The 24,190-nt window shown below is 39.2% G+C and overlaps 2 protein-coding genes across 3 annotated transcripts in view; one reads left to right on the top strand and one right to left on the bottom strand.

Moving 5' to 3' along the window:
* The window catches only part of cd302 (CD302 molecule), a 35,836-nt gene extending 23,639 nt beyond the window's left edge, over positions 1-12,197 (top strand). The window contains exons 2-6 of the mRNA XM_039757479.1: positions 3,301-3,420; positions 3,801-3,923; positions 6,068-6,250; positions 10,126-10,152; positions 10,422-12,197. Coding sequence (XP_039613413.1) covers positions 3,301-3,420; positions 3,801-3,923; positions 6,068-6,250; positions 10,126-10,152; positions 10,422-10,624 — 656 coding nt within the window. The 3' untranslated portion in view covers positions 10,625-12,197. The remainder of the gene's footprint in view (positions 1-3,300; positions 3,421-3,800; positions 3,924-6,067; positions 6,251-10,125; positions 10,153-10,421) is intronic.
* A 1,516-nt stretch (positions 12,198-13,713) lies between these two features.
* Positions 13,714-24,190, bottom strand: part of marchf7 (membrane-associated ring finger (C3HC4) 7) — a 35,679-nt gene continuing 25,202 nt past the window's right edge. For both annotated transcript variants that reach the window (XM_039757474.1, XM_039757473.1), the window contains exons 7-11: positions 24,017-24,186; positions 19,990-20,099; positions 18,581-18,694; positions 17,810-17,858; positions 13,714-14,764 (exon numbers count right to left, since the gene is read on the bottom strand). In XM_039757474.1, coding sequence (XP_039613408.1) covers positions 14,682-14,764; positions 17,810-17,858; positions 18,581-18,694; positions 19,990-20,099; positions 24,017-24,186 — 526 coding nt within the window. In that variant the 3' untranslated portion in view covers positions 13,714-14,681. The remainder of the gene's footprint in view (positions 14,765-17,809; positions 17,859-18,580; positions 18,695-19,989; positions 20,100-24,016; positions 24,187-24,190) is intronic.

The raw sequence follows: 24,190 nt of genomic DNA, 5'->3' as shown, positions 1-24,190 counted from the left end.
GGAGCATGTTTGTTTAGGATCAAAACATATTTAGAAGAAGAGATTTTTTTTTTTTGGTAACCAAAAACTGTATAGCATGAGAGGCTATCCAGGGTCTCGTCACAATTCAGTGTTCTTTGCCCTCATTTGCTAATGGATCCAAGCATTAAATTAAATGTTACTTAAAGCCAGTCTTTCATATTTGGAAAAATTGCACCCTCTGGTGTACGAGTCTCAACATAAATCCCACATTTCAGTAGTTAAACTGCATACATTTTTTTTCCAAAAGTGGGCAGAATTTCAGTTGCATTTGACGGGTTCTCAACATTTTAGAATTGAAATGATTTGAAGTGCTCCCTTTTTTCAGTCTTAAATTTTTAAATACGAAACTCTGACTAGGCACAACTAAAAGTAATATGTCTTTGCACTCAACCCCCAAATACTACATTTGCAATTTTTGACAAGGGATTACATTTTTTTGTGTGGGAGTTTGTTATAATTTTTCTTATGTGCATTAAATGTTTTAATTGAAAATTGCAATGCAATGTAAGTAAATCAGTGTAGCCAAATTCCCTTTGGGTATCTATCTAGTTTTGAAATGGAATGAAAATTAGAAACCATGAAATTGTACAGTTATATATGAATTCAGATCAAAACAAGGTGAGAAATAACTGACAAATTACTTACGATTTCAGTTCATAAAAACAGGAAAATAATTCCCAAATGCTTACAGGTCAGTATTAAGGCTAAGCCTGTTTCATGGTATTAAGGGTCTTTTTGAATTATTTCAGTGTTCCAGTCTGTCCAAAACAATAGCTCTCTGATCATAGATGTGCCTATTTTTGATAACTGCTAACATTCTTAGCCATTCTTCATTGCACATTCGTCTACATTTGGTTTACTCTTGTAAATTGATGGTAGACCAAGCAAGTGTAAGGTCAGGTTCTGATTGAAGAGCATGCATTGGTACAGCACGTTACCGCACCCACCCCAAAAACAAAATACATCAGGATCCTAGTTGGTAACCCCCAGGCAGACAAGTGGTCTAGTCCCACCATTCAGACATGACCATCTGTCTGCCGCAGCCAGGTGTTACGTAGGTGTCCCCTTGGCCTGGTCTAGCCATTTGGGTCCTCAGTAATGAGGATCCTGCTAGCCAGATCACCCTCAGAGAGTCGCACCACATGGCTGTAGTGCCATAACTGACTCTCCCTCACAGTGCAGGTAATGCGCCTCATTCGGGATTCCGTAAGCAACCGCTCATTCAACACAAAGTCAAACCAATGGTACCCAAGGATTTTCCAAGGAGACACAGTACTGAAGGAGTCCAGTCTTGGTCTCGGGTTACTGGATAGCATCCACGTATCGAAACCATATAGCAAAACAGGAAGCACTAGGACTCTAAAGACTTGGACCTTCGTCCATTTGTATAGATATCGGCAGCGCCACACACCCAGCGACCTCATGACCCCCCATGCTCTCGCAATCCGTCTACTGACTTCATAGGAAGAGCCACCAGAGACATGAATGTCACTGCTAAGGTAAGTAAACCTCTCAAAAAGGTCAACACTCTCTCTGCAAACAGACACACTGCTGATGGCTGTGCCCAAGAGGTCATTAAAGGCTTTCATCTTGGTTTTTATCCAGGACACTCGCAAGCCCAGACCCTCCGACTCCTCGCTCAGTCTCTCGAGCGCTCCATTCGACTCTGCGAAGATCACAGCATTGTCAGCAAAGTCAAGATCCATGAATCTTTCTTCACCAACAGATGCCCTACAGCCACTGGACCCCACGACCCTGCCCAACACCCAGTCCATACAAGCATTGAACAGAGTAGGAGCAGAAGACACCCCTGACGAACCCCAGAATCAACTGGGAAAAACAGAAACCAAAAAACCTGCCGTACCACACTGTGCTTAAACCATTGCTCATTGTTTCCAGGCTTGGTCCCAGAGAATTCAGTGCAGTCAATCTCGGGGACGGCAGGGCCATTCGCCTTCATTCGAGCATCACAGGACTTTAAGGTGGCAGTGGAGCAAAATGCCACCACAGAAGAAACGGAAAAGAAAGCAGAGAAAAGTAGAGATTAGCAAAGATTACAAAACCCCTGAAGAATGCGGTCATTTTATGATTATATAGTCTATTAAGAGTACAGCTGGAATGCAGCTAAGAAAAGGACAAATTAAAACCGTGGATTTTTAGCAGTTAGTTTTGCTTTCTTCCAAATGATCCACAGTATTACTTACCCTGGCATATCTCTATTGGGAAGTTATTTCAGATTTTTAGTGCATAAAAGCAAAATGTCGCCTCACAGCTACTTTTATGCTTAACTCTTGAGATAATACAGTAAGCAGACCACTATTAGAAGATCTAAGGTTATGACTTAGAATGTAGGGAGAGAGGAGTGTTCAATTAATAATAATACATTTTATTTATATAGCACCTTTCTTAAGATAAAGCAAGGAGCTAAATTATTTAAGGCTTTATATACCATTAGTAATATTTTAGTGTCAATTCTAAAGGACGTGCGTTATCAATGTAAACACGCTAAAATTGGAGAGATGTGCTCAGATTTCTTTTTCTAGTTCGGATTTTTCCTGCTGCATTCTGCATTAATTCCAACTGATTGTCTGTCGTAATTCGGAGTGAAAACAGAAGCGTGAATTAATTTAGCTGCATCTTGCAATGTTTATATAAGCCTATTGGTACTGGTCCATTACACAAGTGTAGTGCTTTTTAACTTAAAGATTATTATTCTGTGCAGTTCAAGTGCCTCAATCAAAAGAACTACTGGCTTAGACTTCTAACAGAGCAGCGTGCGGTTAGAGATGAGGTTGGGGACCAAGTGGAAAGGCTGAAAAGGAGCAGAGTGTCTAGAACACATTTGAATATGAAAATATGGATGCATCTCACCTGCCTGTGAACGAAATACCAAATGCTGCTTGCACCGTGTTATGATACAACTTTAAAATACACTGGTGTGAAAATGAAATGTCATTGTATGCAATGTTGCTTTAAGTAGAAACTTGTTAAAAGCTGCAGAACTTTCCTATTTTGTATCTCTGGTTTAATTTCACTTCTTTTATAATGACATACTTCGAATATAAATCATGGTCATCTAATTACAATCAAAGGGCGTTAGTAGGTTTGTGGATTTGTTGGTTTGTAACCCTGTGGCTTATGTTCTTCTAATTTGTGTGTGTGTGTATGTTAGCGGTAACTGGAAATTGCTTCTACAGTAGCCAGTTACTAATCTGCAGTTACATTCTTCCACTTAAGCCTGATTTTTACACATTTCTTCCTCCCTTCTTCATTTTGCAGAATGTCCTTCAAATGGCCATGTATGGAGTACGTACGGGAACAGCTGCTATTATTTTTTGTTCAATGAAGACAATCTTTCAAAAAAGTACAGATTTGAGAGTGCTAAAGATCTCTGCCAGGGTGATTATACTTTTATTATTTACAGATCTATGAATAGCCAGTCAATGTTTTTTACTTTGTGCTCCCACTTCAAAAAAGAGACAAATGTACAATCATTTAATTTTTTCTGGAATCCTTGATCAGGGTAGACTCTTACCTCTGAGACCCTCAGTTTGTGTTATTACTTAACAGATGAAACACCCGAGTGCTACAAACCTCCTAATTAATTCAGCTACATTACAATGTTAGTTTTTCAACTAAAACATTCAAAGATTTCACGTTTTCATTTACTAAATATGTCATTTTGCCCTTAACTACTAGTTAATAAAGTCTTTTTTTTTTGAAGTAAGAAAATCTATATTTTTAACAGCAATGTTTTTTTTGTTTTCTTTTTAACTTAGGACTTGGCAGTGACCTTGTAAGTATAAATAGTGATGAAGAAAACAAATTTATTACGGATTACAGCCACAGAGTTTGGAAGACCAGTGTGGAGATGTGGCTTGGATTGTTTCTGAATACAGATAGTAAGTAACTTCCTTAAGTAGCAGAGCATACGTGACTGGGGGGCAATTGTCGTTCCTGCATTTCTAGATTAAAATACAAACTGTGATTTTACTGTATGTATGTAGCCTGTCCCCAAATTAACCCTGACGGTGGATAACAAGTGAGAGGGGGACAACTCACTTTGCTTAGTTTTCATTTGTATGTCAAGTTTTCCAGTTTGCTACTATGACAGGCATCAGAATTCTAGACAGTAGATACATATTGAGGATATTAGGAAGGGCCAGATACTTTTTCATAGCACTGCATGCTGTTGAGATGGCTGTATTCCTCCAGTTATCAGTTGGTTGTTTTATTCAGTGTTTCCCAAACTCGGGCCTGGGGGTCCACTGTGGCTGCAGGTTTTTGAGATTCCTAATCAGTGACAACACCTGATAACGCTGAGCTCCTTTAATTGGCTGGGATTTTTTTTTCTTTTATTTGACATTCAGAAAAGCACAGCAGCATGGTTTTTACATTTATAAGACATTTAGAAATATTTCTGCTTTTTCTGTAGATTTAAATGCTCAAATTGTGCCTTTTCTCTGTGTAGTTTTCCCCTTTGTTTTATCTTATTAATGACAATTAAAAACAAGCAGAGCAGACACGCTGGCAAACAACACTGAATAATCAAAGGCTGCAACTCCTTCAGTGTCAGACCCACTAATTAGTAAATAATGGATTAATTAAACAATTAGAACACCTAGAAAAGTAGAATGAATATCAAGAGGAAAACACTGTTAAAACAAAAAAAAAAAATACATTATACCCATATAACTGCTTGGCACATTTTAAATATTTTTTTTTTTTTTTACCAAGCTTGTTTACTAATTTCTATATTGTTCCCAAAACACAGAACTTGGGAAATAACACAGCACTTAATTAGCCCAGGAGTCCAATTAAAAACAGAAGCTGGTTGGAGCAAAAATCTGCAGCCACAGGGGGTCCCCAGGACCGAGTTTGAGAAACACTTGTTTTATCAACCCATTGCACAGCCTTGTGGTCTTACAAGACAGTAGGCACGTTTACATGCACTTCAGTAACCCGATTATTATTATTATTATACTAAGACTCGATTTCTAAAATGCCATGTAAACCCTTACTTTGGTTAGAAAAATCAGGTTATTGGCCTCTGAGAAGCCTGATTAACAGAGGTAGATTTCTCCACGAATAACCCTACATAAGGCCATGTAAACCCTCAACCAGGTTACTTGAAGGATTTTGTAGCAGGTGCAGGGAGAAGCTTCCAGTAAATACATTTCTAGTGGTAAATGTTCAGGCGATCACGTTATTCCTTCTTCTGGTTGAATAAATGTGTCTCAATAGTTCAGAAATTGCTACATTTATGTTGATGAGCTGAACATGCAGTGCACAACCTCAAGAGCAGGTTAACACGGTAAAAGGAACGCACGTTACGCAGTCTGATTACCTTGTAAGAGACACGACTCGCCTAACCCAGTACTTCTCTTACTGAAGTAACAGGACCTGTGGTGCCGGTGCTGCTGCTGCTACTGTTCTTCTTCAGCAGTGCTGGCCGTAAGGCGGGAAGAACAAGTCAAAGGGTTGGTCCTTTGCAGGGCTCAATCAACACAGACAGACAAACAGTGTGCTGTCAGGCAACAATCCCATAAAGAGCGTCAGGTTGACGAAACAATTTAGTGTTTTATAAATATATCGCAGGCATCATGCTTATTGTCATATTCACGGTGACCAATGATGACGAATAACTTTTTTATTTTTGTGCAGTTCAATGACATTGCAGCGTTTTGACAAAAGAGGACTCCAGAAGATCACTTGTGCATATGAACACAAAGGTTTAAGAAAGCTGGTTTCTGCCTTGACCGCTTTATGTGTGTGCAAGTAAACCGACTACGTGACGAAGTAACTGAGAGATTAGTGGGGATTTTGGGTGACGTTTAAAAGTAGGTGTATGTGCAGTAGAGTACAGCTGTGCAAAGCTCCACGCTAGAGGCCTTACACACATTTCATTCTTTCCTTTTATTTTTTTTCTTTGCTAACATGTGAGAAGATTCCAAGGAGCGGGGTGTCATTTTTAACGCACAACTGTCAAACCGAGATTGTAAGTAATTATACAGTTCTAAATGATTTGTTCCCTTTTTTGTGTCAGCGGATTCTCTGAAATGGTTTGATGGTAATGAAGTCCTGTATACCAACTGGGAACACAGCGAGTACAGCATGGAGCCTGATAACGTGAACACGTGTGCTGTGCTCCACACTGGAACAGGAAAGTGGGGCAAAGTGACGTGTGAAGAAACTATGGAAAACGGAGTCGTCTGTGAAACGTCTCTCAGTAAGTTGCTCTGCTGTTCCTTTGTGCTCGTTGTAGCTGTGATAACACACTGGCTGCTCTGGGCCGTGTTCAGATTTATCATATCGTTTGGACTGTTTTATAATTGGATACACAATGGGAAGTCTGAAAATCGAGAGTTACACTCTACGCTATCAGCCTCCTGGTTTGGGTAGTTAGCATCTCGTCATGGCCAAGTCCTAGTGAAAACCTCAAAGGCAAAACATGTCCATTACATTCAGGCCAAGGGACCTGCCGTGAAGAAGCATTTTAGCTGAATTTCTTAGGACAGTGAGATGGCTGATGAACATCCACTAGATGATGCTTTTGAGCTTGGCAAGTAACAAGTAGCCTCCTAAGAATTTAAGGTGGGTATTTTAAAATGTGTCTTCATTAGTTACTTCATTTTTTAAACATGCAGTGCCTTCAGAAATTCTCAATGCTCCATTCTCCAAAATGACAAGGAACAAAACAGGAATTTAGACTTGTTTGCAAATTTATTTACAAATAACTGAAATCTCACATTGATAACACAAGCAGTCGGACCCTTTGCCATGACACTTGACATCTGGCTCAGGTGCACGTCATTCTGTGGATTATCGCCGAGATGTTCCTTGTTGGGAGTCCACCTGTGGTCAATTCAGTTGACAGCACATGTTTAGCAAAGAAACACGCCTGTCTGTAGATGGTCCTCCAGCTGAGTAAAAGCCAAGCCCCAAGGTTGATGGAAGCTTCCTGCAGAGCTTAGCGATATGTTCACTATGTTTAGGCAAAGTTCTGAGGAGGACATAAAAAAAAATCTCTGCAGCATCAAAGGCTCCCAAGAGCACAGTGCCCTCCATCATTAATTAGAACAAGTTTGGAACAACCACAACTCCTCCTAGAACTGGCCGCTCTACCAAACTGAGCAATTATGGGAGAAGGACCTTGGCAAGAAAGGTGGCCAAGAACCCAATGGTCTCTCTGGCTGGGCTCTTGAATATCGGTCTGGAGATGTGGTGATAGCTGTCCTTCTGGAAGTTTCTCCAAACAGTCCACTGTTGTGGGCTTTATGATAGTGGTCTGGTTGGACAGAAGCATCTCGGTTAAAGACACATGGAAACTCTCTGTGAGACGATGCTGTGGTCTGAAGAAACCAAAATTAGCATCAGGCAACCAAGCACCACTCATCACGTTCTAACAGGGAAACATGGTGGTGGCAGCAGCAGCAGCATCCTGCGGTGAGGGTGTTACTCGGCAGGGAGAAGGGAAAGCTGAAAATAGCAAAGTACAGAGATGTCCTTAATAAACATCTGTTCCAGAGCACTCTGGACCCTCAGACTGGGTTGAAGGTTCACCTTCCAGCAGAACAAGGACACTAAGCACAAAGCAGAGACAACACAGGCATGGCTTAGGGACAACACTGCCAGTATTCTTGAGGGACTCCACAGGAGCCCAGACTTGGACCCACCTGAACATCTCTGGGTAGTCCTGAAAGTCGCTGTCCACTGATGATCTCCGTCCAGCCTGACAGAGTGTGAAAGGATCTGCAGAGAAGAATGACAGAAAATGCCCAAACGCAGGTGAGCGACGCTTCTCACGTCAAACCCCACAAGACTGCCACAACAAAATACGGAGCAAAGGGGCTGAATACTTGTGTCAAGGGGATATTTCAGGTTTTTTATTTTCAATAAATTTGCAAAAAATTTCTAAAGTCCAGTTTCTTCTTATTAATTTAAATGATTTTAGCACAAGGCAGCAATATGCCAAAATATGAATAAAGGGAACAGGCCTAAATACAGTACTTTTTGAATCCACTGTTAATATATGCAGAAGAATAAATATCAACATTATTTCAATAAATTGCTTGTTACTATAGTAATGTTCTCAACATTAAAAAAAAAATACCATACGTCATTGTTCAAAAGTGTACGATAGTTAGAGCATTGTTTTTACCTTCATCCATTATTTGTGAATGTATTGTCTATAACGACATGTTTGGTTCTCCTTTGAGTTTCGTAAATGAAACTGATTACATTCCCAGTGTCCCCTGAGAAGTCTGCGCTGTCTCCATCTTGGTCTTTCCTGCATGGAACTTTACTAGCTGTGAGTTTGTCACTGTGGTTCACAACTATAAAGGTCCCTGTTTGGACTCCGTTTATTATATCAGCCATTCCATGAGAAAATCTTAATAGCTTGAAGAATACAAGACCTGTACAGTCTGCCTCCATGTACCCCTCTCTCCCTTGGTTGATTTAATAAACTCGGCGGTTGATGTACCGTCTAGAAGAAAGGCCTCCCAAAATATCAAAGGTAGGGAACCACAAAACGCACAATTTTGCCACCAAAAATCATACCAGATTGAATGTACCCGTCATCCCATTTCAGGAGAGCTTTGTTTAAAGTGGCTGTTAAGTTTATTTGGATGCCCTTTTTAATACCATAGATGCCTCCGTTTGTTTGCCCTCGTCGGAGCCTTTTGTGTCGCTGCTTTCAGTTGCTGTTTGGATGTTGAACTATGTGGGCCGTGCTGTGACACCTTCCATTCTTTTCTTCTCTTTTGCCCCCCCTTTAGCACTGGCCGTTAAGTAGGGAAACTCTTTATCAGCAGATGTGTTTTCCATATTTGCTGTAAGAACCTCGGCTGAGGATTATTTTATTTATTTATCTATTTTAGTTATTTTTAACCAAAAGTAGCTCACTCTTGGTTTATGAGAAGTTTGGGCCCATCAACTCCAAAGGCAGAGACCATTTTGGAGAGTAAAGGCTTATTCTAGGACTTCACAGAATGTAAATCAGCTGTAAATGAAATACCTGGCACTTACTTTTCCAGTAGCCAAATTAGAAAAAAAAATCTATAATTGTAAAACATAAAAGCACGTTGTGTGTATGTAACAAAACCCAGGAAAGATGGAGTACTCTTGTCTCATTCCGATTTTCTTCTCGAATTGGAATGGCATATGAAGGCTGTAGAAATAGCAAAGCTGACAGGGGTTTACAGCGAGGTGCTCCGTGTCCACATGGACGTCCTTCAGATGATCTGCTTTCCATTCGCAGTCCAAAGCCACGCAGATTAGGAGAACTGCTGGTGCTAATCTGACCTGTGTGTGTGTGAGACCCTGCAGTGGACTTGTGTCCTATGATTGCTGGGCCAGACTCCAGGCCTGGATAAGCAGGTCAAGATGATGAATGGATGGACTGATGGGATTTCAAAGTCTAAATATGGACCCTCTTCGTCCTGTTCATCATGTAAGCTTTGAACAAAAATATTACAGAAAAAAAGCTGACTGTTCCATATGAAACGTGCAAATCTTTAAGTACAGTACAGTGATAGAGTTGAGTTGATGCCAGTTGATAACCCACCCATTGCAGAATCCAAAATGCACTTGGAGACGTTTACCTTTTATCAGTAAGTACTGCTTGGACTCCTTTAAATCATTTTTCAATGTGTATGGTATAGACACACGGTCTATAAAATTGTTTTAACATTTCAACATCTCCAACTGGCCGTTTTCTCCATCTATCCATCCATCCAGCGCAGGGCAGGGCAGCAGGAGCCTATCCCAGCAATCATTAACATGCAGCCATTCCAAATACTTGAAGTCATTTCTATTACTTGTCCATCTTTTAAATGGAGAGCTGGTGCTTCTAGTGCTCACTGGCTTTTGACTCTTAAACCTGGTTTGGTTAAATTACACGCACAGTTCACGGCACCACTTTCAGTGTTCACTCTGAACAAAAATGTGAAAAATAAAATGGACTACTTCCATGCTTTTTTTTTTTTTTTTAGTAACCTCAAAGAATACGCCTTATTAAAACAGTATATGCAAGTTTTTGTGCTACACAAATGAGGTTTAAAAAGGCATTTCACAATAAATGTGGTATTTTTGTTTTTGCAGAACTTGTAGAAGAAAAGCCCGGCAGCAGTAAGTAGCGTTGTTTCCTCATCAATGGCTGCATTTTCCTTTAATCTTTTAAGATACTTTTCAAGAGTGTCGTTCTGAAACAATGGCCGTCTTTAGAGCTAGTGCTGCTGTTTCAATTCCAGCCAAATGTGAAACTTCACAGATTCTTCCTGGAATTGTATTTTGTTTGCTGGCTTAATTCATAACTTGACCCATCCAGTATGTTAAATAAACAGTAAAACAAAAAAAGTCACTGCGCATTTCTAATTGTGCTATTCTTTCATTTTCAGAAAACAAGGTTCTATTTTCGGCTCTGGTCATCCTGAGTGTGGTCACTATTCTAGTTCTTTCCACTGTTGTTTGGTTCCTGTATCAGAAAAAACACAACGGAGGGACTCTCTTCACGTCCATAGAGTATCATCCACCTCTGGCGCCTTCGTATTCTGATGAAACTGTGTTGGTGGATGCCGAGGAAAAGGAGTATTCTGCATGATGATATTCAAGGCTGAGTCTTTTTTTCCACACAGCTTAAAAATTCTGTGGCCTCAGTGCATTTTTATAATGGGATGTCTGACCTTCTTTTTTTTTTTTTTTTCTTTTTCTTAAACAAAGTGCTCTTTGTTGGGGGCCGGAGTCCGAGTAGCCCACTGTACACCAAGTTGTTGTGACATTCACAAGACTGCTTCCTAGGAGGTGCCAGTCTGACCCTGGGTGGAGGTAATGGACAGAGAATTAATTGGTGTTCCAAATTAAAACAATTGTTGATTTATATTCTTATCTTGTTATCCATTTGCTTTTAATATGGGACAGCTATGATTTTGCTTCCTGAACACTTGAGGGTGCATCTTAAGGATTTTGGCCTGCTAATCACAAAAATCACGTTTGCATTTTTTTTTTTTTGCCATATAATGTTTTATTGTGATTTCTTCTCATATTACATATGCATACAGTACAATAATGGGTCAAACAGCTACTGCCATGAGTGGGACAGCTGTGTTAAAGGGTCTCATTACATTAATGAGAACTGGCCAGTCCATGAACGTTTGGTGCCAGGGCAGAGATGTGTGGCACATAAACCAACCTGACAAACATTTTTGCCCTCTCTTGCTGAACAAGGAAGGTGAAGTATTTCAGTAATTGAGACAGAGGTTTCCATGAAAAACTGATGTCAAGATTAAGGAAGACATTTTTGTTAGTCCACAAGTCAGACATGTCGTGATTCTGAGTGCATATATTGCATGGAAGGCAGTCAAGGATGTTGAGAATTTTCTCGACAAGGACAGAGCACCAAACTACATCCAGACAGACAGACAGACAGACACACACAGAGTCACACTTGAGACGTCCCTGCTAATCTTTGTGCAGTCGAATTACCAACTTGGTGTTCACAAGAACACTGCCATGATCGAAAAGTCGTATTAAGACAAGTGGAATCAACCGATGTTGGCTAACTATTGTTGGACACTGAAATATCAAATGTGGAGTACAACCAGAAATCAGCCAATTCTCTACACAAGTTTAACTGCAGTAATGTAACACGTCAGCATCGCTGAGGGATCTCCGACATGACACTGACAATCTGAAGCTGTCGCTCGGTCGCTTTCAGGAAACAAAATCTCTGAATGTAATGTCCAGTGTATTCCAGCATTGCATTTATCTAAATTTTACTGCAAGTGTTAAGTGCCTATTTTGTCAAAGTATAATTTTTTTTTTTTTTTTTTATGTTGTATACATTAGCCTGGAACACTTCTACAATTAATAAATGCAAAATGTATTTTTATTATTGGACTGTTGGCTTGTTATAGTTTTAGTATACCAACAATTGTCTACAGAATAATACTGTAAATAAAAGTATATATTGTTTAAACATTAGGTAGCTTTTAATTCAGAAGTTTTTAAAATACTCTACTAAAACATCTGAGTGTGTGGAATGATTTTCTCTGCTGATTTTGCCAAAATTAACCTACCATCTTGTTGAAACGTCTGTCATTTAGACATTAACCAAATGAATAAGCGCCAGGGAGCTCTCCTGTTAAGAGAAATTAAAGCATATATTATGTGTGTGACCAGTTTTACACCTCCTTGTTGTATAATGTGATTTACGGGCAAATAAAGTGTGCAGAGGAACGGTGGTCAGGGTGGGCACCACACAATGGGCAGGGCAACCAGCTCCAGCATCCCGCGTTTACATCACAGACAGGATGTGGAGTTTTCTGTGGACTGCCAATTCCTCCCATATCCCAAAGTTGTGAAGCTGACTAGTGAGGCAGAGCCGCTGTACTGTGGGCATGGGCTACGAGGGTTACGGCTCTGGGGAAAATAAATGGGGGGTCGCATCTTAGGAGCCTTAATATCAACAGCTCAATATTAGCAGACCTCAAGCAAGTTTACTTTTGGTCCAATCGATTGTTGCTTTGCCGTTGTCTTCAGGTAAGCTGTGTCACAGTCTCGTCACTCCCCATCACACAACTCGCACATTCAGCGGGCACTATCGTTCATTCTTAAGTTAGGCTGAGCTGCTCACTTAAAAGGGTTCAAGAGAAATGACAACTTTCAACATGCATAACACTTGGAGGCGATTTATTTTAATAACTGACAAAAACAAACTAATAAGATGTGCATTCTGTTGTGCAAATATCACACCGTGATACAAAATGAATTTGGGACCCCCAACTGATTTTCAAGCCATTGTTCCAAACGTGATCTACAGCAAAGACCTAACAGGACGGCACGCTGGTCATCTGCTGGTTATAATCTGGGATGTCAAACTACACATTATAATAATGGACTGATGCCTAAACCACTTCCTGTTGCTCAAATTATTCATTTTGATGGTTAACCCGTTTTTCCTCCATTACCTTGTTTATGTGTTAAACTACTCTGTTGTCCAGAAAGTGGATTCCACACGGTATTAGTTGTTGAGCATCTTGCATGGACTACACAATGAATGTGCTTTGGAAGCCACTGGCAACACTTTGTTCATTTTAGTGATCCCCCGTTCCATCTCTACTACAAGTGCTGACGCCATCTCAAGTACATACGTAAAAGTAGCCCACCTAACCACACAGTAAGCAAACTTGTCCCAAGATTACCAGTTTGTGTGAATGAAACCTTCACAAAGTTCAACTGCACTGAACAAGCTCTCCTTGGCTTTGCTCAAGAATGTCAATTACATCTAAAGACAAAAAATGCAATCAGACCTTTTACAGTTGATCTTGAATAAGTTCTTCATGAAAATGTATAGCACAACTATATTTATATATATATATTTATATATATATATATATATATATACACACACACACACTCTGTGCCTACAGGCTGTTGGATTTAAAGATAATATTGTGTGCATAGCACAGGACCTTGGCACAGTGTTCTTTGTACTGTATGGCACATTTAAAGGAATATGGCAGCTGTTACCCTACGATTACCCAACAGGCCATCTTTTGCATTTTGTGAGGCGCTTTGATCCACACAGTTACTGTTCACTTTCTAGAGGAGGATATGAAGTGTCCTATTGGCTCAGACATTAGACAGTAAACTATCTATATGATCAAAATAAAATCACAAGTCTTCAAAATATGCAAGAATTATTCAACAACATTTTATTATTTTGGTACATTTTAAATCAAATCTTAATATCAATCCAAATACAAACATCTTAGTATCTCGGACTCATTAAATTCAGATCGGTGCAGCACTTTAGCCCACCATTGCACCCCATCTGCAGCGTGTGGGGGGGTCATTATCTCCTTGGATATTTCAGCACATGAGTATAATCGTACATCAACAATGCATCTTTCTAAACCAGCTACACAAAAACCAAAAAAATCGTGTTTTGTACAGTCAGTGGCCATGCAGGATACAATTTTAAAAATATTTAAAAAAAAAAAACAAATTTGTTTAAAACTGCTTTTAAAGGTTTGCAGCTTAGGAAAAAAGTTGTACACTAGTGCCAAATTACATCTTTAACAATACCTTTAGTAAATAAGGCATTTTCTTTAGAAATCATTGAAAAAGATACGCGTGTGTGTTCGTTCGTTCGTTCCTAGGCTTGATTGCTCTGCACCAGTAGGATTACGTGAGCCCTCCAGGCACAGCAAGAGAAGGGCAGTAGGCAGCGGCCTCTTCACGCCCAGAGTGTGCAAGTCGTCAGAAGCATTCATTGCACAAAACGGCTCCAAAGCAAAACCCAAAATTACAGAATCAAATGAATCAAAAAATGCAGTCGTCATAATTGACATGAAACAAAGTTGAAGCTCGCAAAGCAAAAGAAAGAAAAAGTTAACAAGCAACTGAGTTTCAAATGAGTACTGCTGGCGATCATCCGCTAACAGCTTTCAAGATAAATACCTTGGAGCATTAGCTTAAAAACCAGTCCTGCAGTTAGTCAAAAGAAGAAAAGTTAGAATATCTTAAATTAATATTTTAAATCAAAATATCTGAATAAACAAAAAGCACTGTTGCCAATTTAACACTTGATACATAGCTTTGTCATAATTAGTTGAAAACTGGCAGGTAACGGTGAGTTGAAAATCTTATCACTTCTTTCAGTATTCTCCCTCTTCCTCCTCTTCGTCAAAATCAAAAGATGGTCGGCTGTCAGCCTCCTCTTCCGATTCTTCATAAGAGCCTTTAAAAATTAGGAAAGGGAGCAGGTAAGAAAAATAACATCCTGTAACAGTAAGAGTGTCCACATACCATGACAGTGATAACAGCAAGGCCTGGTGTGGGGTGGCATTTCATTTTTGAACTTTTGTAATTCGGGGTTGCAGGTTTACATTCCGCCATTTCAATCATCATTTTCTCAGGCCCTTTGTGTGTGCTGTGAAGCAGATATGATAAGACATTGCTCAAACCTTCACTTGTATGAACACACAGTCACTGAGCAAATCCGTAGTCACCTGTGTAGAGGCCTCCTTCAGCTCTTAAAATGGCCTCAAGTGGCGCAAGGTCTGCTAGATGCTGGAAACACTCCTTTGAGATTCTAGCTGTGCAGACATAATTGTATCACAGAATTTCTGCAACTTTGGATTTGGTCACTGAACACAACAGGGGCTCTCTGACTCAGTCCTGAGGACCCCTGTGGCTGCAGGTTTTTACTCCAACCAGCTTCTGTTTTTAATTGAAATCCTGGGCTAGTTAACTGAATTATTTTCCAGATTCTGTGTTTTGGGAACAATATAGAAATTAGAAAACTAAGTTTGATTAAAAACCTCTACCTCTATGTCGGAAAAAATATTGATCAGTCTTGAGGACTCGGGCAGCATTTTTGTAATTTTTAAAAACATTTTACAGTCCCTCCCTTTCAAAGATCCAAGAGGGCAATGGGAAAAGGATCTCTCACTCAACATCTCAGGAAAGTAGCAATGCAGAGAATTCACTCGAGCTTCACATGCACAAAGTATACAAATATTCAACTCAAAATGATATATCAAGCACATCTGTGTTGCTAAACACTGTTCAAGATGTTTCCAGGGCAGGATCCAACCTGCGAATGTTGCAACTGAGCTCCAGCCTCACTGGGTCACAAGTTCTGGGCCTGCACCAAATCTTCATCATTCTGGACCAAAATCTTTAAATGCCTTTCAGACAGCCTTGGTGTCACAATCCCTCCTAATCCACGAAGAGCTGTGTTTGGTGGGCTCACAGAGGGGCTTAAAACAGAGAAGGACAAACAAACGGATTGCCTTTACTACACTACTGGCACAAAGACTTATCTTGCTCAACTAGAAGAATTCAATCTCATCTCTTTTTTTGGAAAAAATCTAATTCTCACTTAGAGGATCTGTGCAGAACTTTTTCAAAACCGGGCAGGATCTGATCAATAACATTTTACAAAAAGCTTTTAAAGCTCTGAGGAAGCAGATTCTCTCCCTTTTTTTCCTTTTCTTCTTCATTTATCTTTATTCACTTATTAATTCATTATTTACTTATTGTTACTAACTTTAAGTTATACTCTGCTGGCCAGGCTCTCTCTCTCTCTCTCAGAGGTGGGGGTTGATTTGTTTTCGATCCTATTTTTGTAAAAAATTGATTTGTATGAAATGTTGTGATTTTAATAAAAAAAATCTTAAAATGTACTAAGCAGTTATGGGAATAATGTATTTTTTCTTTTTAAGAATATTTTCATCTTAATTTTCATCCTGCTTTTGTAGGTGTTCCAATAGTTTAATCAATCGATGATTTACTAATTAGTGGGTCTGACGCTAAAGTAGTTGCAGCCTTTCGTTATTCAGCATTTCCTGGGTGTCTGCAATGCTCCTTTTTGTCATTAAGATACAATGAAGGGAGCAAACTGCACAGAGAAAGGGCAAAATAGAGAAGTATTTGTAAATGTCTTAAATGTAAAAATCAGGCTGCTGTGCTTCTCAGAATCTACAACAATAGCAGCCAAGTAAATGAGATCAGCGTTATTAGGGGTCACCGATTATGAACCCTGTTGAAACAAAAACCTGAAGCCACAGTTTGAAAACCCCGCGTTTATCCTGTTCATGAAACACATCTGCAGTCACTGTGGCTTTGTGACAAGTAGCCATTGGGTGGGAGACAGATAAATTACAGCCTTGAAGGGCCGTGGTGTAGTAAAGGACCCCCTGAATGCTAAGAACACATTCCCTACCCCATTACTGCACACCACCACAAGGCACAACTGTTGACAGAAGGCAGGTGTTGGTGCCAAACTCTGACCTACGGTGCCATCGGTGTGCCTCAGCACAGACAGACTCAGCAGACCAGGCCACTCTTTCCCAGTGTTCCACGGTCCCTTATGGTCAGCCTGTGTCTTCACGGATATTTCAGCTTTCTGCTCGTAGCCGACAGGAGGGCAACCCGACATGGATTTCTGCTATTGCAGTCCATCAACCTCAAGGTTCAACGGGTTGTTCATTCAGAGATGCTTTTCTGCTCATCACGGTGGTTATCAGAGTTACCGTTAGCGAGTGTGTTCACAGAACTGCCACTCCCTTGGGCGTTTCTGCACCATTTTGTGTAAACATTAGACACTCTTGTGTGTGAAAAATCTCAGAAGATCAATAGTTACAGAAACCCTCCAACCTGCTTGTCTGGCACGGTCGATTTTGACGGAGAACTCATTTAATTCCCATTTTGGTGGTTGATGTGAAGATTACCTGAAGCTCCTGATCCGTGTCTGTACGACTTTATGCACTGCACTGCTGCCACAGCTTTGGCCGATCACACGACTGCATGGGTAAGTAGGCAATTCCAATAATTTGCTCAATGAGTGTGCATTCATGTTTTGTAACAATTACACAAAGTAGTGTTTTATTTGATTTTAGGCCTGCACTCGCTGTGCAGCTTGAACTGTCTTGATTTATGCTCCACTAGAGGGTCTGTCTTTAATTTATTACTGTATCATTACTTGTCTACAGTGCATGAATTCCAAAGTATTACATACATAGTTAACATTTGCCCACACAAAAGCACATTTCTGAATTAAGGACCTAATATTTAGAGCAATTAAAAAAAAAAAAAAAAACCTAAAGCAGAAAACTCAACAACCTGCGAGGACATTAAAATAAAGACCAGCATTTACTGTCCACATTTACAACATTCTGCACAATTTGTGGCTTTAATCCTCGAGTACCAGGCACATTTCTGCTCAACTCCTCCACCCCAGCAGTCCCACACATTAAAGCACTTAACATAAAGCACATACTTTCAAGATCATCCATGTGCTCATGAAGAGTCCTTGCGAGGTTGATAAACTAAGTAAAGAAAAATGCACAATTTAGCAAAATATCAAAATGCTTTGCCTAAACAGCATTCATCTGAAATAAGGACATTTTTCAGTCAACACAATGTCAAATTATGGGAAATTATTTCTCTAACGCTACTAAACTATTTCACAGAATTCGCACATTTAGACAAAAAACACATTTATAAAAATTAAAAATAATTTATTAGCACTGATCTTTGAATCTGTGCCCGTTCTACTTAATTTGAAACCATCATTATGTTATCATTATGTTAGTACTTCCGTCCAACATGTCTACCACAGTTCATCCTCATACCAACAAACTAAATGGGGGAGCCAATGTTTATATAAGAAATTAGACAGACAGACAGACAGGACGCAGAAGGTGACCGTGAGGCCAAACGCTCTGCCTGGTTTGCAGCTCCTTCTTGTAAGGCAGGTTATGCACAAAAGAAAATCGACCTGACAAAGCAATGCCACTCTGGATGAGCTGCTCTGAACATTAAGGACCACAGAGCCACCTGCTGCAGCAAAGTCTGCTTTGCTTTTTGCCCCCCAAATGTCTGCTGTGCATTGTTCTAGAAAGCTTTGTTTTTCTCTGAATGGACTATTTATACTGCATGCTGACCAAATTGGGATACAAGTCCATTTTAAATGAGGAAGTCTTTTCAAACTTTAAATTCATTAAAATAGCAGCAGCACATTACAGAATGAAAAGAATCAAATCCTTACCCCAGCATGAGCACTTGCCTCATTGGCTGCTCCCAACATGTCTGAAAACCGCTGCTCACATAAATGAAGCAGGACAACAAGGTAGAGCCCACAGCTGATGAATTCATACTCGGCCTAAAAAACATGAGAGAGAAAGAGTACGGACATTAACAGCGCGCCTTCTTCCAAGTGATTGAACGGCAAGCAGCATTAGGGTCCAATGACACTTTCTTCTCCTTCCTTTCTGATGCACATTTTTTGTATGGTTTGTCTGAAGCAGGATAAAACATTTTCAAATAGTTTACAGCGCTGAGGTGATGTGGCACTGAGGGCTGAAAACAGATTTTTTTTTTAGCAAAACTTAAGAATTCCACCAAGACTTTCCTCTGGTGGTATCAGCCCTATTCTACTAAACATTTTCCTAATATTGCTGTTCGCAGTAATGGATTTTATGCCCATCGGGATCATAAGGTAAGGAAAAAGCAGAAATGGGAGCGCACGGGTCATTTTGGACAGAGACTACACATTGATATTGGTAAATTTAAATGGCCAAAAAAAAACGCTCGTTAGAAACAGAACTCAATATTCCACACGGCAGAGAATTCAATCAATGCACACAAAATGTGTTGTCTAACCGAACATCCAAATAGGACATGCTTTGAATTGCTTCATTTATGATTAATGAATTAAATATAGAACACAGACAGAAACCACATTCTGTCTTTTAAAAAGAGATTATTTTATAAATAATCCAGAGTTAAAAAGAAAACTGGATATTTTCATAACCTAATAGATGTATGTAAAATATACAAACAACAGGTTGAAGCTGTACACTAAAAAAAAATGAAGATGTTCCAGTGTTTAAGGCAATTTATAATTAAGTGTTCTGCAATCATTAAAATTAGCAACTATTTTCAAAGAGATTTTTTTGTACATTTTCTAATCAAGAAGTATAGCTGTAATTATTTAGATTTTTAGAACAACCCAATGACTTTTTAATTTAAATATGGTGAAGTTGTGAGTCATGTTTATACTGTTCCATCTCAGGTTCATCAAAAGGCATTTACACAATAACATTTTTTAATCTGCAAGCAATGTCTCAGCATGTTTATTTCTGTAATTTTTTATTAACTTTGAAGGGCTTATTTATCTGATACTACAATCCAGTATCATCGGGATTATAGAAACTATCGTGTTCTCCGTTTGAGGTCACATCGTCCTTCCCTAGTTACAATTACTGGAATGTTTTCCTAACAACTTCCATTTTTGCTTGTAATGCAACTTGAATAAAAAAAGAAAATCTATAAAATATACTTTATATCCATTAAAAAAACACACACAGTGAGAACAACATCAAAACCAAATATCATAAAATAACCATTACATCGAAAATGACACAAAATAGAGATATGAAGGGGAAAAGAGCCTACCCTTTCATTTGCACGTGTTCTGTACAGTTCATCAATATCAAAGTTTTCGATATTTAAATGGAGCTTCTCTTTACAGAGTTCACAGGTTGTTATGGCTTCCAAGCTTGACCCTTCAAAAACAAAAGTATAAGCAAACACTTCAGCTGTTAATAATCTTCAGTGTAGTGACTGAGCTGTCCCAACACGGTTAACTCACTTCTATTCATTTCATATTCTGGGCAATTTAAAGCAATGAAAGTCTGTGTATTACCACCGTCCATTATAAATTCTTAGTTCTTTAATACTGTAAGTTAAAAATGGAGAGCCTACCAAGTTATGCTATGCTGAGACTGGTTAAGATATATTCAGTTCAAGGCTTGAGCAAGACTAAATAACAGAGGGGGTAGTGGGCAGCCTTGTCTGGCACCCTTGTGCAGTCCAAAGCAGAAGGAGATAAGACTTTGGAGACCAGAAAAAGAGGAATAAAGAGTTCTACTCCAAACAGAAAACTCAGATCCAAATCCAATCATTTCATCAAAAAGTTGTTGTTGTTCCCCAGACTGAAGTGGCCCAAGAAAAAAGCGGTTGAATAACAAAGACGACGATTATTACCCGCTGCAGAGCAAGTTCAAATAAAACAAGTCTCATCTGGAAGAACGACTTATGAATAACAATCTGCAGTTCAGTTCACACACAAGTAATTCAGCTTAAGCATTAAGAAGATATTGGCAATAATTTAGAGTATTCAAAGGGACTGCTTAACATTTTGGCAGAAGGGTAGTACAAGCAAGGAGAGTGAAGGCAGAGTTTTGATACGATGCATTGAAGATCTGTCAAACAGTTTGAATTAATGCTATCATCTGTGATACAAGGAGAGAGCAGCTATGAATAAGGAGTGATAAAGAAGAAGACTCTTTATACTCTGAATATTAACAGTGGAGTTTGTAAGCTGGAAAAAAAAAAAAAAGTTCAATAAACAAAAATTCAGCTTTATAGATGGTGCGAGTTGACAAAAGTTACTGTTAATGGAAAACTGAAATGAGTATTTTGTTAAAAGAAAGCAAAGCTGAAATTAAAACTGCATAGACAAAGAAACAGAAATAAGATGAAAGGCGTGGAAATGAAGATGCTCTATTTTTTAAGGAAACCCATTGCTGGTAGCCTGCTGTTGGCCAAAGATCTAATGGAACTGCACATGAACACAACTTTTAAGTTTTGGATTCATAACGTTTTACAGTATTGTATCAATCGCAAGTCACACAATCCAATTCAAATCAAACTCCTTAACTCATAAAGTGGTGGGAAGCCTAAGTATTCTCTTCTTCTTGCTGACATTCTCTTTTTGAAGGTTGTAACATACTCTTGAAACAGCGGTGTAGCATTTTAATTTTTCTCTTTAATTTCTTCTGTTATTTTCATCTTTCTGACAACTAACTGTATGCCTGGTTTTGATTTCTGCTTTGCACCCGGTGCCTCGGAGTGAGGCTCATTTAATCATCAATGAATTTAAGGAAGGACAGCATTATTTGTTAACAAATTAAACATTTTTATGACCAGTAATCACTTTAACAATTTCAAAATGTGACTCCAATTTTAGACAATAATGCAACCATGCAAATGCCTACACAATCGGAAAAAAAAAAAAATCCAGTTATGAGCAATTTACACTTTATCGGAGTAACTTTTTGCATGAAAGAATGAAAGGAATGTACCTGAATAATTTAAATAAGCATGCCACTTTATAGGACACACTCGAAAATGTATTCATTAATGTGTAGAAATTTCTGATGACTACATAAAGATACATTATTCTAAGTACACCTTACTGTTGTGCAGTAACTGAATTTTTTTTTGCTCATGGCAACAGTCCTTAAAAGGCAACAATCCTGCTGCCAATCCCTCCTATTTCACTAAATGGCCAGATTGCCTAATGAGCTTGTCATTTTTTTTTTTTTTATCAGCATAGACAGGACATGGAGAGTCATCTTAGGGAACATTGTCTTTAATACTAAACTCTCTGCATATCTTCATAAAACAGAATTAACAAAAAGTAATAAAAGGGACCTGAAATACAGTTAGGTCCGTAAATATTTGGACAGAGACAACTTTTTTCTAATTTTGGTTCTGTACGTTACCACAATGGATTTTAAATGAAACAACTCAGATGCAGATGAAGTGCAGACTTTCAGCTTTAATTCAGTGGGTTGAACAAAACGATTACATAAAAATGTGAGGCAACTAAAGCATTTTTTTAACACAATCCCTTTATTTCAGGGACTCAAAAGTAATTGGGCAAATTAAATATCTGGAAATAAAATATTCATTTCTAATACTTGGTTAAAAACCCTTTGCTGGGAATGACTGCCTGAAGTCTTGAACTCACGGACATCACCACATGCTGGGTTTCCTCCTTTTTAATGCTCTGCCAGGCCTTTACTGCAGCGACTTTCAGTTGCTGTTTGTTTGTGGGCCTTTCTGTCTGAAGTTTAGTCTTCAACAAGTGAAATGCACGCTCAGTTGGGTTAAGATCAGGTGACTGACTTGGCCATTCAAGAATTTTCCACTTCTTTGCTTTAATAAACTCCTGGGTTGCTTTGGCTGTATGTTTTGGGTCATTGTCCATCTGGATCATGAAACGTCGCTCAATCAATTTGACTGCATTTAACTGGATTTGAGCAGACAGTATGTCTCTGAACATCTTAGAATTCATTCGGCTGCTTCTGTCCTGTGTCACATCATCAATAAACACTAGTGTCCCAGTGCCACTGGCAGCCATGCACGCCCAAGCCATCACACTGCCTGACTCCACGTGTTTTACAGATGATGTGGTATGCTTTGGATAATGTGCTGTTCCACGCCTTCTCCATACTTTCTTCTTGCCATCATTCTGGTAGAGGTTCATCTTGGTTTCATCTGTCCAATGAATGTTTTTCCAGAACTGTGCTTGCTTTTTTTAGATGTTCTTTAGCAAAGTCCAATCTAGCCTTTCTATTCTTGAGGCCTATGAGTGGCTTGCACCTTGCAGTGCACTCTCTGTATTTACTTTCATGCAGTCTTCTCTTTATGGTAGACTTGGATATCGATACGCCGACCCCCTAGAGAGTGTTGTTCATTTGGTTGGCTGTTGTGAAGGGGTTTCTCTTCACCATGAAAATGATTCTGCGATCATCCACCACTGTTGTCTTCCGTGGACGTCCAAGTTTTTTTGCGTTGCTTTCTTTCTCAGGATGTACCAAACTGTAGATTTTGCCACTCGTAATATTGTAGCAATTTCTCGGATGGGTTTTTTCTGTTTTCGCAGCTTAAGGATGACTTCTTTCAGCTGCATGGAGAGCTCCTTTGACTGCATGTTGTCTGTTCACAGCAAAATCTTCCACATGCAAGCACCACACCTCAAATCAACTCCAGGCCTTAAATCTGCTTAAATGATAAGGACATTACGATGGACTTGAACACACCTGCCCATGAAATAGCCTTCGAGTCAATTGTCCAATTACTTTTGTGCCCCTGAAATGAAGGGATTGTGTAAAAAAAAATGCTTTAGTTGCCTCACATTTTTATGCAATCGTTTTGTTCAACCCACTGAATTAAAGCTGAAAGTCTGCATTTCAACTGCATCTGAGTTGTGTCATTTAAAATTCATTGTGGTAATGTACAGAACCAAAATTAGAAAAAAAGTTGTCTCTGTCCAAATATTTACGGACCTATCTGTAAATCTGGCTTCCAGGAGCCGCATGTTGTCGAATTACCAATCTTTTGTGCATCAGCTCAGGAGATGGACACCCTATGTCTGTGTAGTATTCGTTTAAGGACTGTACACAAAAGCCATCAAGACACTAACTTTAGCTTTAAAATGCATCTTTGTAACAGTTAACTGCATAAGATCTAGCAAAGTTCCAATATTTGTAATAAATAGCCAATGGCCCCTCATAGACCTTTTCTTGTGAAATTCATTTTAAAAATAGTGTGAACCGGAATAGAGGAGGGAGGGAGACATTCACAAATAATAACTTGCTTCCTAAAGCAACTACATACACATCAGGATTACCTGAGTTTATTTTGGCTTGTAGCCATTTCTTCATGCATTCTTGATGTACATACTGCAAACTACCAGTGCAACGGCAAGGCTCAATCAAAGGATTTGACGGGGAAGCAACACCCATCTGACAGATTCGGCATAGATCTCCTTCTTCTTCATCTGAATCTTCTAACAGAAGACTTT

The sequence above is a fragment of the Polypterus senegalus genome, chromosome 6 (assembly GCF_016835505.1).
Source record: "Polypterus senegalus isolate Bchr_013 chromosome 6, ASM1683550v1, whole genome shotgun sequence".
Taxonomy (NCBI): Eukaryota; Metazoa; Chordata; class Cladistia; order Polypteriformes; family Polypteridae; genus Polypterus; species Polypterus senegalus.
This window is presented reverse-complemented; position numbering and strand designations above follow the sequence as displayed.